General features: G+C 39.6%; 1 protein-coding gene across 12 annotated transcripts in view; it reads left to right on the top strand.

Moving 5' to 3' along the window:
* ubr4 (ubiquitin protein ligase E3 component n-recognin 4) overlaps positions 1-14911 on the top strand; it is a 47736-nt gene that overhangs the window by 21511 nt on the left and 11314 nt on the right. For 6 of the 12 annotated variants that reach the window (XM_039652736.2, XM_039652749.2, XM_039652747.2 and 3 more), the window contains 36 exons: positions 69-239; positions 325-507; positions 595-753; positions 834-986; positions 1427-1654; positions 1772-1929; positions 2016-2190; positions 2736-2937; positions 3026-3189; positions 3303-3519; positions 4313-4529; positions 4903-4935; positions 5255-5318; positions 6077-6211; positions 6313-6487; positions 6569-6706; positions 6784-6905; positions 6993-7104; positions 7191-7321; positions 8346-8523; positions 8630-8734; positions 8926-9081; positions 9204-9372; positions 9474-9678; positions 10052-10165; positions 11805-12014; positions 12100-12249; positions 12566-12793; positions 12879-12957; positions 13137-13349; positions 13470-13638; positions 13720-13864; positions 14015-14100; positions 14197-14284; positions 14376-14569; positions 14659-14898. In XM_039652736.2, the coding sequence (XP_039508670.2) occupies positions 69-239; positions 325-507; positions 595-753; positions 834-986; positions 1427-1654; positions 1772-1929; positions 2016-2190; positions 2736-2937; positions 3026-3189; positions 3303-3519; positions 4313-4529; positions 4903-4935; positions 5255-5318; positions 6077-6211; positions 6313-6487; positions 6569-6706; positions 6784-6905; positions 6993-7104; positions 7191-7321; positions 8346-8523; positions 8630-8734; positions 8926-9081; positions 9204-9372; positions 9474-9678; positions 10052-10165; positions 11805-12014; positions 12100-12249; positions 12566-12793; positions 12879-12957; positions 13137-13349; positions 13470-13638; positions 13720-13864; positions 14015-14100; positions 14197-14284; positions 14376-14569; positions 14659-14898 (5666 nt within the window). The remainder of the gene's footprint in view (positions 1-68; positions 240-324; positions 508-594; positions 754-833; positions 987-1426; positions 1655-1771; positions 1930-2015; positions 2191-2735; positions 2938-3025; positions 3190-3302; positions 3520-4312; positions 4530-4902; positions 4936-5254; positions 5319-6076; positions 6212-6312; positions 6488-6568; positions 6707-6783; positions 6906-6992; positions 7105-7190; positions 7322-8345; positions 8524-8629; positions 8735-8925; positions 9082-9203; positions 9373-9473; positions 9679-10051; positions 10166-11804; positions 12015-12099; positions 12250-12565; positions 12794-12878; positions 12958-13136; positions 13350-13469; positions 13639-13719; positions 13865-14014; positions 14101-14196; positions 14285-14375; positions 14570-14658; positions 14899-14911) is intronic. The other 6 variants (XM_039652750.2, XM_039652746.2, XM_039652737.2 and 3 more) reach the window with 5 other exon arrangements.

Here is a 14911-nt window from a genome sequence, read left to right as displayed (position 1 = left end):
TCGGAATCATTGATGTTTTGACTGAAAGCAGACTGGACATGTCTCACTGTTATCGTTCATTTTTGCAGTCAAGCTCCTCCACAGCAGCCCTGGTGTTGGAGTTGCTCATTTTTCTAATGGATGCCATTCAGACCAACTTCCAGCAGGCATCAGCGGTGGGCAGCAGCAGCCGGGCTCAGCACGCTCTCAACGAGTTACACACTCAAGACAAGACCGTTGAGATGACCGACCAGCTCATGGTATGAGCCAAATACCTAAAGACTAATTCTTAATGCTCCCAATTTAACAAAATTGCTGACTCAAAAACATGTTTTTATCTACCAGGTTCCCACACTGGGCTCACAAGAGGGTGCTTTTGAGAATGTCAGAATGAACTACAGTGGTGATCAAGGACAGACCATCCGCCAGCTCATCAGCGCGCATGTGCTGCGTCGGGTGGCCATGTGTGTGCTTTCGTCCCCTCACGGACGCAGACAACACCTCGCTGTCAGCCATGAGAAGGGCAAGGTAATAGAGAAAACCTTAACACGAGTTTGTATCTTTGCTACTTCATGTTTTATTGAGACTACATGTTTTTTGTGTGTGTGTGTGCAGATCACAGTCCTGCAGTTATCTGCGCTGTTGAAGCAGGCTGACTCCAGTAAGAGGAAACTGACTTTGACTCGTCTAGCCTCCGCTCCGGTTCCCTTCACTGTGCTCAGCCTCACAGGAAACCCCTGTAATGAGGATTATCTAGCAGTGTGTGGACTCAAGGTAGCAAATGCAGACAAAACTATGACAACTTTTATTTCCCAATGATTTTAGTCTCATTTCTCTGTGCCTATCATCCTCAGGATTGTCACGTTCTGACGTTCAGCAGCACAGGCTCTGTGTCAGATCACTTAGTCCTGCATCCGCAACTTGCAACTGGAAACTTCATCATCAAGGCCATCTGGCTTCCTGGATCGCAGACTGAATTGGCCATTATAACTGCTGATTTTGTCAAGGTGAATTATTGTACTTGTCATGATACTCCTTTGTTATTGGTTGACATTTGGCAAACAACTTCCAACAAGTTCATTTTTAAAATGTGGAAACAATGGATAATGCACATCATCTTGCATATACTTTGTCAATTTTTGTAGTCTTTTTGAAATAAGCCTCTAATGATAACCAAGGCTGTATTTATTCGTAAAAATACAGTAATATTGATATTACTGCAGTTTAAAATACCTGTTCTTATAAACCTAGCTGAAGTGTGCGTGTGTGTATAAATGTATTTATAATCATGTATGTGTATATATATATATATATATATATATATATATATATATATATACAATTTAATAGAAATATTGATCCCAAACTTCTTGCTGTATTTACATTAAAGAAATTCTCAAATGTGAGATCAATTAGAAAATGTGCCTCAAATGACTTTTCCTTGCAGATTTACGACTTATCTGTGGATGCCCTGAGCCCCATGTACTACTTCCTGCTACCAAGTTCTAAGATCAGAGATGCCACATTCCTGTTCAACGAGGAGGGCAAAAACATCATTGTGATCATGTCCTCCGCTGGCTACATGTACACTCAGGTGATGGATGAGTCCAGCAGTGCCCAGCATGGCCCTTTCTACGTCACAAACGTTCTGGAGATCAACCACGAGGACCTGAAGGTTCTTACGACATTTTCTTTTGCTAAATTGTCAGACTGAAATAAGTTCACCAAATAGATTTCATAATGGATTGAGCATGACAGCAATGCTGAGTTAGTTTTTGTGTTTGCATCACAGGATAGTAATGGCCAGGTGGCTGGAGGCGGAGTCTCTGTATATTACTCCCACGTCCTGCAGATGCTCTTCTTCAGCTACAGTCAGGGCAAGTCATTCGCTGCCACAGTGAGCCGCAGCAGCATGGAAACACAGAGACTCTTCACCATCAATGTCAAAGGGTAGGATTTCTACATAAGGCTATTCTTATGTAACACTCTTTCACTCGTGTGTTTTGTATTTCTCTAATGTTCATTCTCCTGTACAGTTCTAATGGAGGTAGTAGTAAGACCTCTCCAGCACTCTGTCAGTGGTCAGAAGTGATGAACCACCCAGGGTTGCTATGCTGCGTGCAGCAGACCACAGGAATCCCGCTGGTCATCATGGTAAAACCAGACACGTTCCTCATCCAGGAAATCAAAACCCTGCCTGCGAAAGCTAAGGTCAGTTTCTTGATTTTCCTAGAGGAAGTATAAAATATATATTATAAAACTTGTAAAAAAACACATTGTTTTCTGTGATTAGTGTGTACTGCTTAATGCAACATTTGTAGTTTTGTTTTTTTGCCCCAACTCCACTTCTGAGGCTGTGCTAATGTTTTTTCTCACTTCCTGTGGCTAACATATGCTCACACTAATTAATCACAGAAAACTGAATTTTACTTTTTAAAAATGGATTCATAGCCTTAAAAATATTCTAAAATGTATCATAAGTAAATTAAAATGTTTTTATTTTAATAAATATATATTATTATTTAATAATAATAAAATATTTACATTGAGTTTTGTGCTTTACCGATGTATTTACAGTTATTGAATGCCAGAAATTGAGATTACAAGCAGATTGAGACTGAATTATAAAATTTTACCAGTCATTCAAGTACCAATTTACTTCTGATACCAGGGTACCAGAGTCTGGAATGGGTTTCAATAAATCCTACTACTATGCCAAGTCATGGAAACGCATAAAGTCTCTCTCTTCCCCTCAGATTCAGGACATGGTAGCAATCCGTCACACAGCGAGCAACGAGCAGCAGCGCACCACTATGATTCTGCTGTGTGAAGATGGCAGCCTCCGTATTTACATGGCTAACGTGGAGAACACGTCCTATTGGCTCCAGCCCTCCCTTCAGCCTAGCAGTGTGATCAGCATCATGAAACCTGTCCGTAAACGCAAGACAGCCACGCAAAGTGAGTCATGCCACGTTCTCTCGAATTCATCACGTGTTGTTTAGTGTTGTTTAGAGATGGTTATGTGCCTTTTTATTTCCCTCGTCAGCCACTCGCACATCCAGCCAAGTCACTTTTCCTGTAGACTTTTTCGAGCACAATCAGCAGCTGACAGAGGTGGAGTTTGGTGGCAATGACCTGCTGCAGGTCTACAACGGCCAACAAATCAAACACCGCCTGAATTCTACAGGGATGTATGTGGCCAACACCAAGGTATAAAAAATGATTCTTGCAACAATATTATTTTGAAATGATCATCAGTGGTTTGATAAGACATTTGAGCTACTTTTCCACTGTAAGTCATTTATGTTGTTTCCTGCCAACAGCCTGGAGGTTTCACGGTGGAAGTAGTGAACAATAACAACTCAATGGTGATGACAGGAATGAGGGTGCAGGTGGGCACTCAGGCCATCGAGCGAGCTCCCTCCTACATTGAAATCTTTGGACGCACCATGCAATTGAACCTGACGCGCTCCCGCTGGTTTGACTTCCCTTTCACTCGTGAGGAAGCCCTTCAGGCAGACAAGAAGCTTTCCATTTTCAGTAAGTTTCTACTTTCATGTACACTACCAGTGAATATTTTGGACACACCTACTTCCTTATTATGATTATTATAAATAGAAATCTAATTAATAATAATTAGTATTATATTTTACTATAAAACTAGCATATGAGTTCTAAAAATTAATTTTAAAAGAAAAAAGTTATGACATGAAGTTATTTTTCAATTAAATGATATAATAGAACCAATTACACTATAAAATACATTACAAATAATATTACGTTTCATGGTTGCAACTAAACCAAACCCTAATCTTAACCCTATTGTAAGTACGTAAATGTAAAAATAATTTAAAATGAAGTACATGCATAATTTACTGTTATTACCACAATAGAGTGTCGAAGTGATGACGTCACTTTGTTGGACAACTCGGAAGCTAGCTGCCCATGGGTTCCCTTGATCGAAAAGCTATGCATTTTTCCCATAGACTTTTGGAAAATCGCAAGAAAATAAGATCTGTGTTTAACAAAGAGTTGTGACCCTCACACGTTTTGTCTATCAAGATAATCTTTACAAGTTAATCCAATTATACATTTTGAAGCCTATATAAAGTTTTTAAAAAACACAAGCAGACACAATAACGTAAAAATACTTGATGTCATTGATCAAAACGTGAACATATTTAGAGGCTTTGTTCACCACAGACCTTATTTCAGGCGATTTAGCAAAAACCCATTCAAAAATCCCATAGACTTTAAAGTCAATATTTGTATTACTAATATGTTACAATAATACGTATTTTGACGATTTTCACGTGTGTTTTTTTTTTTTTAGTTGGTGCTTCAGTCGACCCAGCAGGTGTCACCATGCTGGACTCCATTAAGATTTATGGCAAAACCAAAGAGCAGTTCGGTTGGCCAGATGAGCCACCGGAGGATTTTCCTTCAGCTGCAGTCAACAACGTGTGCAGCCCCAACCTCAACCAGGGCAACGGGACCGGAGACAGTGACGTCACCAGCCCCATCGCAACTAGCGGCACTGTACTGGAGAGGTACACTTGTCACCTTCACTTGTGTGCTCTGATTTCAACCTATTACTTGATTTGATTTCCTGTAAAAAATAATTCATGATGTTTTCTGTCTTTGTCTTCGTTTCCCTTAAACTGCATTTAATCTATATTATCGTCTCAAAAATGTCTGTTTTTGATGTCGATTAACGTAACTAAAACGAAGAGCAGGGGCTATATAGATGAGGGAGTGGGGGTGTGTGCGCGTGACGTGTCCAGTGCATGGCTGCCATCATAATGACGTCGTGCTTGCATGCAATCGTTTCCTGTGTTTGACATACAAATCATTTTTACGTATTTCTTTTCTGTGATCCTCACACATTTTTCTTTTTCTTTGCTCCCTAAAACAATAAAAAAGTTGTGAAACTGAGTCCTTATCAGCCTTGGACCGGTTAGTAACCGCCCTTTCTCTGCTTGTGTGCATGTAGTTTGCTCGTGTGTGTGTGTGTGTGTGTGTATGTATGAGAGAGCAGTCAGACTGAGCTTGCTCTGGTGTAGATCATGGAGGACAATAATAGCATTTATAAAGACATTAGTAATCACACAGAAGTTGTTCTTTAACACTCTTAATGTTTGATGATAATGTGTTATGATTTGATAATGACAATGCTTTGAGAATGGTGTAGAATATGGATATGTTAGTATGGACTGCTGTAATTTTAATATAATAATGCATTGCTTTCCTTATCTAACTGTTGTCTGATTTCTAGGTTGGTGGTCAGCTCACTGGAAGCTTTAGAGAGCTGCTTTGCTGTGGGCTCCCCTGTTGAAAAGGTAAGGATATTCTCTTTGAGATTAGGGATGGCAAAAGTACTGTTGCTTTGCTGCTAAGCTGGTCCAAAAATTGAAAAGTTATAGGTAGCACCTTGTCTATAGGATTAGTAAATTTGCTTTTCATTAAATCAGAATGGTATACTAGTTTTACACTAGAAAACTTTCCTAATAAAAGACGTTTTATTGTGCATGGTGTGGGTCCATCATGGTGACCACCATGTTGAGATCACATGACTTGCTGAATGCTACTCACATGAGTCATAGGTTGACTGTGCATAGCGCATTTCTACAATTAAGATGGTGTAATTCCAACATGACAATTATTTTGGCCTGCAGAACATATATTATTATTTATGTAAATTACGTTTAAAATAATTGAATGGCATTTCTGTATTTTCAATAGTAACGAATTTGGTTTCGGAAATAATCTAAATTGTTGGTATTGATTTCTGTTTTATTGAAATTGTGCATATTATTGCGTTACCCCTACTTAAAGCCAGTATTACAGTATTTATTTCAAGTAAATATTTCCTATTACCTTTAATTAAATTATTATTTTTTTTTTTCATTTGAATTAATTTTTGTGTTTGTGCTTCAACTTCAACTTTTTATTTTAATCAGTTGTCAGTTTAACTTATTATTTTAGTTTGTTTTTCATCTGGTTATATTTTATTTTAAATAGTTTAATCTTTTTTTCTGTTTGTTTTGATTGAAATTGACATTTTCATGTGACGCTTTTCCATCCCTAAAATCTATAGGAGAAAAATAAAACTGCGGCTCTAGAGTTAGCCACTCTCCTCCTGTCCATCCCCACTCCCGCTGGAGTACTGCAACAGACCAAAGGCCTTCTGGCAAGCCTGCACACCAGCCGCACGGCCTACCACAACCATAAGGTACACATGATCACTGCTGATTGGAAATTGATCCCGTGTTAAACATGAATCACCATGCGTTTTACGCTCATCTTTATAACTGGTGCTGAATCTGTATTTAGGATCAGTCTCTGCTGAGCAACGCAGTACAGTGTCTGAACAGCTGCAGTAAAGAAGGGAAGGAGCTGGACCCTGATGTGTTCCAGAGGCTGGTGATCACAGCCCGCTCCATCGCCATCATGAGACCCAGTAACCTTGTGCACTTCACCGAGTCCAGACTTCCTCAATCAGACACCGGTACGCTCATTAAACCTCTTGTACGTTCATCTTCTAGTCATTTTATGTGCCTCTTAATACAGGCAGTTTTTCTCTTGTCAGATGTAGGTGATGATGGGAAGGATGGCCTGAAATATGATACTGAGAGCTGTAGCTTCATCATGCAACTGGTCACTAACTTCTGGAAACTTCATGCTCTCAAACCCAAGAACGCCTTTTTGGCTCCAGCCTGTTTGCCAGGTACGTGGTCGGATTGATTTGAAGAGTTCATGGATGTATTGTTTAAAAATACTGACATCGTTTTGTTTTTCTCTAAGGTCTAACTCACATTGAAGCCACAGTCAATGCTCTAATTGATATCATTCATGGCTACTGCACCTGTGAGCTGGATTACATAAATGTGGCATCCAAAATCTACATGCAGATGCTGCTCTGCCCTGTATGTATCCCGTTGTCATTCTTCTCAGATATAATCTTTATCTTTTAAGAAAAGTTATTAGTGTAATCTAATCTTTTTGGTCTACAGGACACCTCTGTGAGCTTTGCTTGCAAACAAGCGCTTATTAGAGTTTTGAGACCCAGAAACAAGCGCAGACATGTGACCTTGCCTTCTCCCCCACGTTCCAACACGCCCATGGGTATGAGCCGTGCCTTTCAGCTTTCAGCTTAAATCATACACGCAAACCTCAATGAATCAACCTCAAACAATGCATTTCTGTGCTAGGAGATAAAGATGACGATGATGATGACGATGCTGATGAGAAGATGCAGTCCTCCAACATGACGGGAGGGGAAGGTGGCAGGCAGGAGAGTCAAGAGCAAAACGAGGTGGACCACGGAGACTTTGAGATGGTGGTGAGCTTTGCAGCCACTATTAGTCCTTCTATTGGACCTTAAGAGTGTTTATAATTTATCTGGCAATGATTAGATTGGATTTGATTATTTTATGATTTGTGAAATTCACTCTTAAATTGGGACGTGGTTTGATCTGAACTGATTTGATTATTTTGGATTGATTTGTAATTAATTCATATGTAATACTGTTCAAACATTTAGGGTCCGCAAGATTTTTTTGTTTATGAAAGAATTCTCATAAACTGCATTTATTTGATTGAAAATAAAATAAAACCGTAATATTGTGAAACATTAATATAATTTAATCATATTAAATAAATTAAATTCAGTTTCGAATTTAATTTTAGGCAGTAATGTGATTCTTTAAACCATGCCAGTCATATATTTATCTATGTATTAATATACCAGGTAATGAGCAAATAATCATTTGTGAGTCAAGATGCTTTAAAGCATCTCCAAGCAACTTTTCCCAGGTGGATACACACAACCTTTGATGCACAAATATAAACTCAGCTGCTCAATTTACTTCATGTAAACTGAGAACATCAAAAGTCCAGTTCATGCTTTAAACAGCCAGCCCCCAAAAAACCTGCCACTGGTAAAACATATATTACATAGGGCTGTCAAACGATTAATCGCATCCAAAATAAAAGTTTGTGTAATTATTTTGTATATATATAAATACACACACACACATGCATGTATATTTAAGAAAAAAATATGATTCATATGTAAAATATTTATATTTATATAATATATATAATATGAAAATATTTATTAAATATATAAAAGCATGTGTGTGTATTTATATATATATAAAATAATTATACACAGTGCACCTACATATATTATGTAAACACAAACTTTTATTTTGGATGCAATTAATCGTTTGACAGCCCTAATATTACACTGTAATGAAACATTTGCGATGGAGGTAGTTGCTTTAAGTCCTCTGTCCAAACTAATGTATTTAAAGAAGGCGGTTGTTATATAATCCTCTTCTCTTTCTCCGTTTGATCCACAGTCGGAGTCTATGGTGCTGGAGACGGCAGAGAATGTGAGCAATGGGAACCCCTCGTCTCTGGAAGCTCTGCTGGCAGGGGCGGAGGGCTTCCCACCCATGCTGGACATCCCCCCAGATGCTGATGACGAGACCATGGTGGAGCTGGCTATAGCTCTCAGTCTGCAACAAGACCAGCAAGGTCACTGTTTCCACTTTTCTGCCCTCAGAGAGAAACCAGCATGCATTTTTTTAGCTAGTTAGATGACCATCAGGTTTCTAATGTTGAATTTATGCTGTGTCTGCAGGCAGCAGCAGCAGTGCTCTTGGTCTACAGAGTCTGGGTCTGTCCGGTCAGGCCCCCAGCTCCTCATCTTTGGACGCAGGGACACTTTCAGACACCACTGCATCAGGTAACTGCACCCATCTCTCTACAAAACTCTTTCTGGAGTACTTATTGTATGCTCACCCACCATTCCTTCTGTCATCCCTTCATGTCATTGTCCAATAATTTTCAAATATATGGCTGTTTTTCTATGTATATGTTCGTGTGCACCTTTAGAACCCCCCCTTAGCAAAGCCTGCTGTTTTTTTCCTGTAACAGCTCTGGTTATGCTTTCAGCCCCAGCCTCGGATGATGAGGGGAGCACAGCGGCCACAGACGGCTCCACGCTGCGCACCTCTCCCGCCGAGCACGGGGGCAGCGTGGGCTCTGAGAGCGGAGGCAGTGCCGTCGACTCGGTTGCCGGTGAACACAATGGTAAGACTTGATTTTTACTGTTTGTTTGATTTTTTTTTTTTTTTTCTTTTTTAAACATAAATTGTTTTAAAGTGGCCCGTTTTGGGGAGTTTCATCCACTCAGGACAATTTGTGTGTTTCAGTGTCTGGCCGCAGCAGTGCTTACGGGGACACGACTGTTGAAGGACACCCTGCTGGACCTGGCAGTGTGAGCTCCAGCACTGGAGCCATCAGCACTACTACGGCCCAGCATGAAGGAGACGGATCAGAAGGAGAAGGAGAGACAGAGGGCGACATTCACACAAGCAACAGGTCTGTCTACATGATGGAGCACTTATCTCCTTTTATAAACTGGAATAAAATAAGTTTCTGTATAATAACTGTCTATTTGCCTGTCTCGCTCCTCTGACCAGGTTGCACATGGTGCGTTTGATGCTCTTGGAGCGTCTCCTGCAGCACCTGTCCCAGCTCCACACTGTTGGTGGAGTTCAGGCCATTCCCTACATGCAGGTCATCCTCATGCTGACCACAGATCTAGATGGAGAGGACGAGAAAGACAAGGGAGCACTGGACGACCTTCTGGCCCAGCTCATCGCCGAGCTCGGCATGCACAAGAAGGTGAGACTGCATTGCAAGTACTTCACTTAAATGCATTGTTCAAGTTTGGAATACATAACCCCCAGTTTCACAGACAAAGCTTAAGTCACAGACTAAAATGCATGTTGAGCTGTTTTAACTGAAAGGATTTTGCACTAACATATCCTATGTCTCAAGATGGACACCAGTAGTGTTTTTTCCCTTAGGCACAACTATAAAAGCTCCTTAAATGTCCCAATTGAACTAAGGTCTAATACTGGCTTAATCTAAGATTTGTCTGTTAAATCAGGCCATAGAAATATACACATAGACATACATGCATACAGGAGACATAGATAGATAGATGGAATATATAGATATACAGAATATAGATTGTGTTATTTTTGGTTTCCAGGATGTTTCAAAGAAGAATGAGCGCTGCTCCATAAACGAGGTGCACCTGGTCATCATGAGGCTCCTCAGTGTCTTCATGTCCCGCACCAAGTCTGGCTCAAAATCCTCCTCTGAGGTAACTGTCAAATCGTGCTCACAAAGTTTTGTTCTTAAGCTTAAAATGTTTATTTTAAACCACCAAGTCTGAGAATAAAAGAGAGCCGGGTATCAAGTTCGATACTTTTTAGGCACTGACCGAATTGACTCGATACCATCGAGTATCAAAAAAATGTCAATTTCGATACCTGAAATGCCTTCGTGCACCTACCTGTTTAGCTTTCTTGTTTTGTTTTTTGGCCTCCTCTTCACATTAATGTTACAGCCACTGCTATAACATTATCTGTCCATAAAATTAGTATCGAAAAAGTATCGTTCAGGAACCGGTATCAAAGACATGGTATTGCTATTAATATCGAAAATTCTTGAACGATACCCCAGCCCTAGAATTAAACTTCATTACAAACTACTTGACCATACACAACTGTTCAAAAGTTTCAGATCAGTAAGATTTGTTAATTCTTTTGAAATAAGTATCTTGTATTCATGTATTTTTTTGCATTCTATAGAAACTTGTTTTAACCACTGAATAAAAAAATTAAAAAGGTAATTGCAACTAATCTAGCAATTGTGACTTTTTTTCTCAGAATTGCAAGAGACAAACTCTTAATTGTGAGTTATAAATTTACTATTGTGTGAGTTTATATGTTGCAATTTGGAGTTTATAACTCAGAATTAAGATAAAAAGTCGCAATGATTATTTAGGAGAAAAATTATTCAGTGGTGAAGTGGCGAAGCTGAATTTTTATACATCATTACTCCAGTTTTCATTGTCACATGATCCTTCAGAATCATTCTACTTTGATTTTACGCTCAAGATTTCTGATTCATCAATTGTGCTTCATGTTTTTCATGATTTTTTGATGAAAAGAAAGTTCTAAAGAATTTTAATTTAATTATAATTAACATAGAATTTAGAATAGATTTTTTTTACATTTGTAAAAGTCATTACTGTCACTTTTGTTTAATTTAAGTTATCCTTACTAAATAAAAGTGTTAAATGTATTATTAAACGTATTATTAATAAAAGCTCAAACGTATTATTAATTATTTCCCTCTTTGGTCTCTGTTTGGATTTTGTGCATTTATGTTTTTTAAGATTAAAATTAAATTAAATTTTTTAAATAAGAAATGCATTTTAACTTTAAATTCTTATTTACTTTCTTATACATGTTTGGGAAATTTAATTTTAAAGTATACTTTTATGAAATGTAATAAAGTTTTAAATCTGCTAATATTTACATTTAATAAAATGTTAAGTATTTAAAATGTAGCTGATGACATAATTGTTGAACATTTTAATTTGATTGGCAGCCACACTATTAAATTGATTACATCTGTTTGTATACTGAGTTCTGATCCTTCCTTGCATCTATTTAACCAGCTATAGTTTCCACAAAGCAGCACATGTCCGAACGGCCCCTTATGTTGTCTGTATATGTGCATTTATTATTTTTCCAATAATGATCCAGAGTGTTGTTTCAGCCAATAGAAAAGTCTCTCTACCAGAGTAAAGTGGCTCTCATAATTTATGCAAAAAAGCCTAAAAGCACATCTCAAATGGAACAATATATTTTGCTTTGGGAAGTTTAAATCTAGTTTCTTATATTATTGTTTACATGCTACAAATAATTCAGTTTCATCTGTTTTCCCGCCAGTCGTCTTCTCTTATCTCCAACGCAACTGCTACCGCTCTGCTTAGCATGGGAGCGATAGACTACTGCCTGCATGTGCTCAAATCCCTGCTGGAGTTCTGGAAGACCCAGCAGGGTGAGGAAGAGCCAACGGCCACCAGTCAGCTCCTTAAACCCCACACTTCTTCCTCACCCCCAGACATGAGCCCCTTCTTCCTGCGCCAATATGTCAAGGTACAGACCAGTTCTTAAAGAGATTGTTCTTACCCAAAAGTTAATATTGTTTTATCGGATCTTTAAATTGTGGGTGTTTTTTCAGGGCCACGCTGCTGATGTGTTTGAAGCATACTCCCAGCTCCTCACCGAGATGGTCCTCCGACTGCCTTACCAGATCAAGAAAATCGCAGACGCCAACCCGCGCATCCCACCGCCTATCTTTGATCACTCCTGGTTCTATTTCCTGTCAGAGGTAACGCACATAATTTGTTTTTGGCTTGTGCTAAAGATTTATCAATTAATAATTGGCTTTTTACAATACTGATTGATTCAAAGCAACTTTACAGTGATAACAGGAAAATTTGTTTCTGCTGTACAGCAGATATAGAAGGAAAAAAAAGTTAATTTAGTTCATTATATATATATATATATATATATTCACTCTGCCACTCTGGAGAAAGCAGTGGTGTCATCGTCTAGCTCAGTTCAGTTCTTATATAGTGTTGTCTGCAGATCAATAATATTTTTGAATATTAAATGTCCCCTGGCCTCTTTCGATTATCTTCCAGTATCTGATGATCCAGCAGACGCCGTTCGTGAGGCGACAGGTGAGGAAGCTTCTGCTGTTCATCTGCGGATCCAAAGAGAAGTACCGCCAACTTCGAGACCTCCACACGCTTGACTCTCACGTGCGTGGCATCAAGAAGCTTCTGGAGGAGCAGGGCATCTTCCTGAGGGGAGGAATCGTCACAGCGACATCTGGCTCCGCTCTACAATATGACACTCTGATTAGTCTGGTGAGTAGCAGGTTTTTTTTTTTCCTACGATTTTTATTCTTCTTTTAGTTTGGATTTGTATGAACTAATTTTTCCTTTTACACAGATGGAACACCTTAAAGCATGTGCTGAAATAGCCACTCAGAGAACAATCAACTGGCAGAAGTTCTGCATGAAGGATGACTGTAAGTGTACAGTGTTCTTTCATCCAAAGCATCTTTCATTTCATTCAGGGTGCAAATTTGATCAGTTCTTACTTTCCCTGGGAACTGAACCCATGACTCTACAACTAAGCGAACTAAGCCTTCCTGTAACTCAAACAGTAAAGTCACATACTAATCGAATTCTCTCTGTCTTTGTGTAGCGGTGTTGTACTTCCTGCTGCAAGTGAGTTTTCTAGTAGATGAGGGTGTTTCTCCAGTCCTGCTGCAGCTGCTCTCTTGCGCCTTATGTGGCAGTAAAGTCCTGGCAGCCTCGACTGGATCATCAGGTGGAGGTTCAGGGACATCTCAGCCCTCTCAGAGCAAATCCTCCAGCAAGAAGAGCAAGAAAGAGGACAAGGAAAAGGACAAAGAAGGTTCGATGTGGTTGTTTTTTTTTAATGATTTTTGATCATTGAACCACTTTAATTTAGGATTAATAATCAGAAAAAATGATTCCATGACACTTTTCTCAATGTTCCTGTTGTTTCCTGCAGGAGATGGAGCTGGCAGTCAGGAAGATCAATTGTGTACTGCTCTCGTTAGTCAGCTCAACAAATTCGCAGATAAGGAGACTCTCATTCAGTTCCTGCGTTGCTTCCTGCTCGAGTCCAACTCTTCATCTGTGCGCTGGCAAGCTCACTGCCTCGCACTTCATATCTACAGGTACTTAGAAGCAAGATCCTTCTCTAAATGCACTCCCTTTGAGCTTAAACCATCATGTTAAACTGAACATTTATCTTTCAGGAACTCAAACAAATCCCAGCAGGAGTTGCTGCTCGACCTGATGTGGGCCATTTGGCCAGAACTACCTGCTTATGGACGTAAAGCTGCTCAGTTTGTGGACCTGCTCGGATATTTCTCTCTCAAAACACCTCAGACAGAAAAGAAGGTAGCCATACTCAAATATGAGATTGTTTAGTAAGATGACTGGGTAGAATTTGACTATACTTTTTGAACAGTAGTGTAATTTGTATTAGGTTTAAAATGTTGGTGTGACTGTGTTGCTTTGCACCTAATGTTTTGCTTCTGTGTTTTCCAGCTGAAGGAATACTCTCAAAAAGCTGTAGAAATTTTGAGAGCACAAAACCACATCCTGACCAATCATCCCAATTCAAACATATACAAGTAAGTGTTCCCAGCGTGCTCTCATTGGAAGATATTTTAGGTCACGGATGTGAGGACTTCTCCGAATTTTTCATCTCATAACACTTATCTTCTTAGCACCCTGTCTGGACTGGTGGAATTTGATGGATTTTACCTGGAGAGTGATCCCTGCTTGGTGTGCAACAATCCTGAAGTGCCCTTCTCTGTGAGTGATGTTCATGACATGTCACATTTAAATGCTTGTTTTAGGTGATATGGGTCTGAATGTTGGCCTACTTTATTCCCTTTGCTATTAGAACATCAAACTCTCATCTATCAAAGTGGACACCCGTTACACTACCACTCAGCAAGTGGTGAAGCTGATAGGCAGCCACACTATCAGCAAAGTCACCGTGAAGATTGGCGATCTCAAGAGAACCAAGATGGTTCGCACGATCAACTTGTACTACAACAACAGGACGGTACAGGCCATCGTTGAATTGAAGAACAAGTGAGCATGCTAATCAGACTCTTAAGTTAAAAAATGTATTTTAGAGATGGTTGATGATACATTAAATGATTTGATATGTGTGTACACAGACCTGCTCGCTGGCACAAAGCTAAGAAGGTGCAGTTGACTCCAGGCCAAACTGAAGTGAAGATCGACCTCCCTCTCCCCATCGTGGCCTCTAACCTCATGATCGAATTTTCTGATTTTTATGAGAACTACCAGGCGTCTACAGAGACCCTGCAGTGTCCTCGCTGCAGCGCCTCTGTCCCTGCCAACCCTGGGGTTTGCGGCAACTGCGGAGAGAATGTGTATCAGTGTCACAAGTGCAGGTATGGAGGGTGT

This window comes from Pimephales promelas, chromosome 20, assembly GCF_988280905.1.
Source record: "Pimephales promelas chromosome 20, fPimPro1.hap1.1, whole genome shotgun sequence".
Lineage (NCBI taxonomy): Eukaryota > Metazoa > Chordata > Actinopteri > Cypriniformes > Leuciscidae > Pimephales > Pimephales promelas.
Note: the sequence above shows the minus strand (reverse complement) of the source record. Positions and strands in the feature narration are given on the sequence as shown.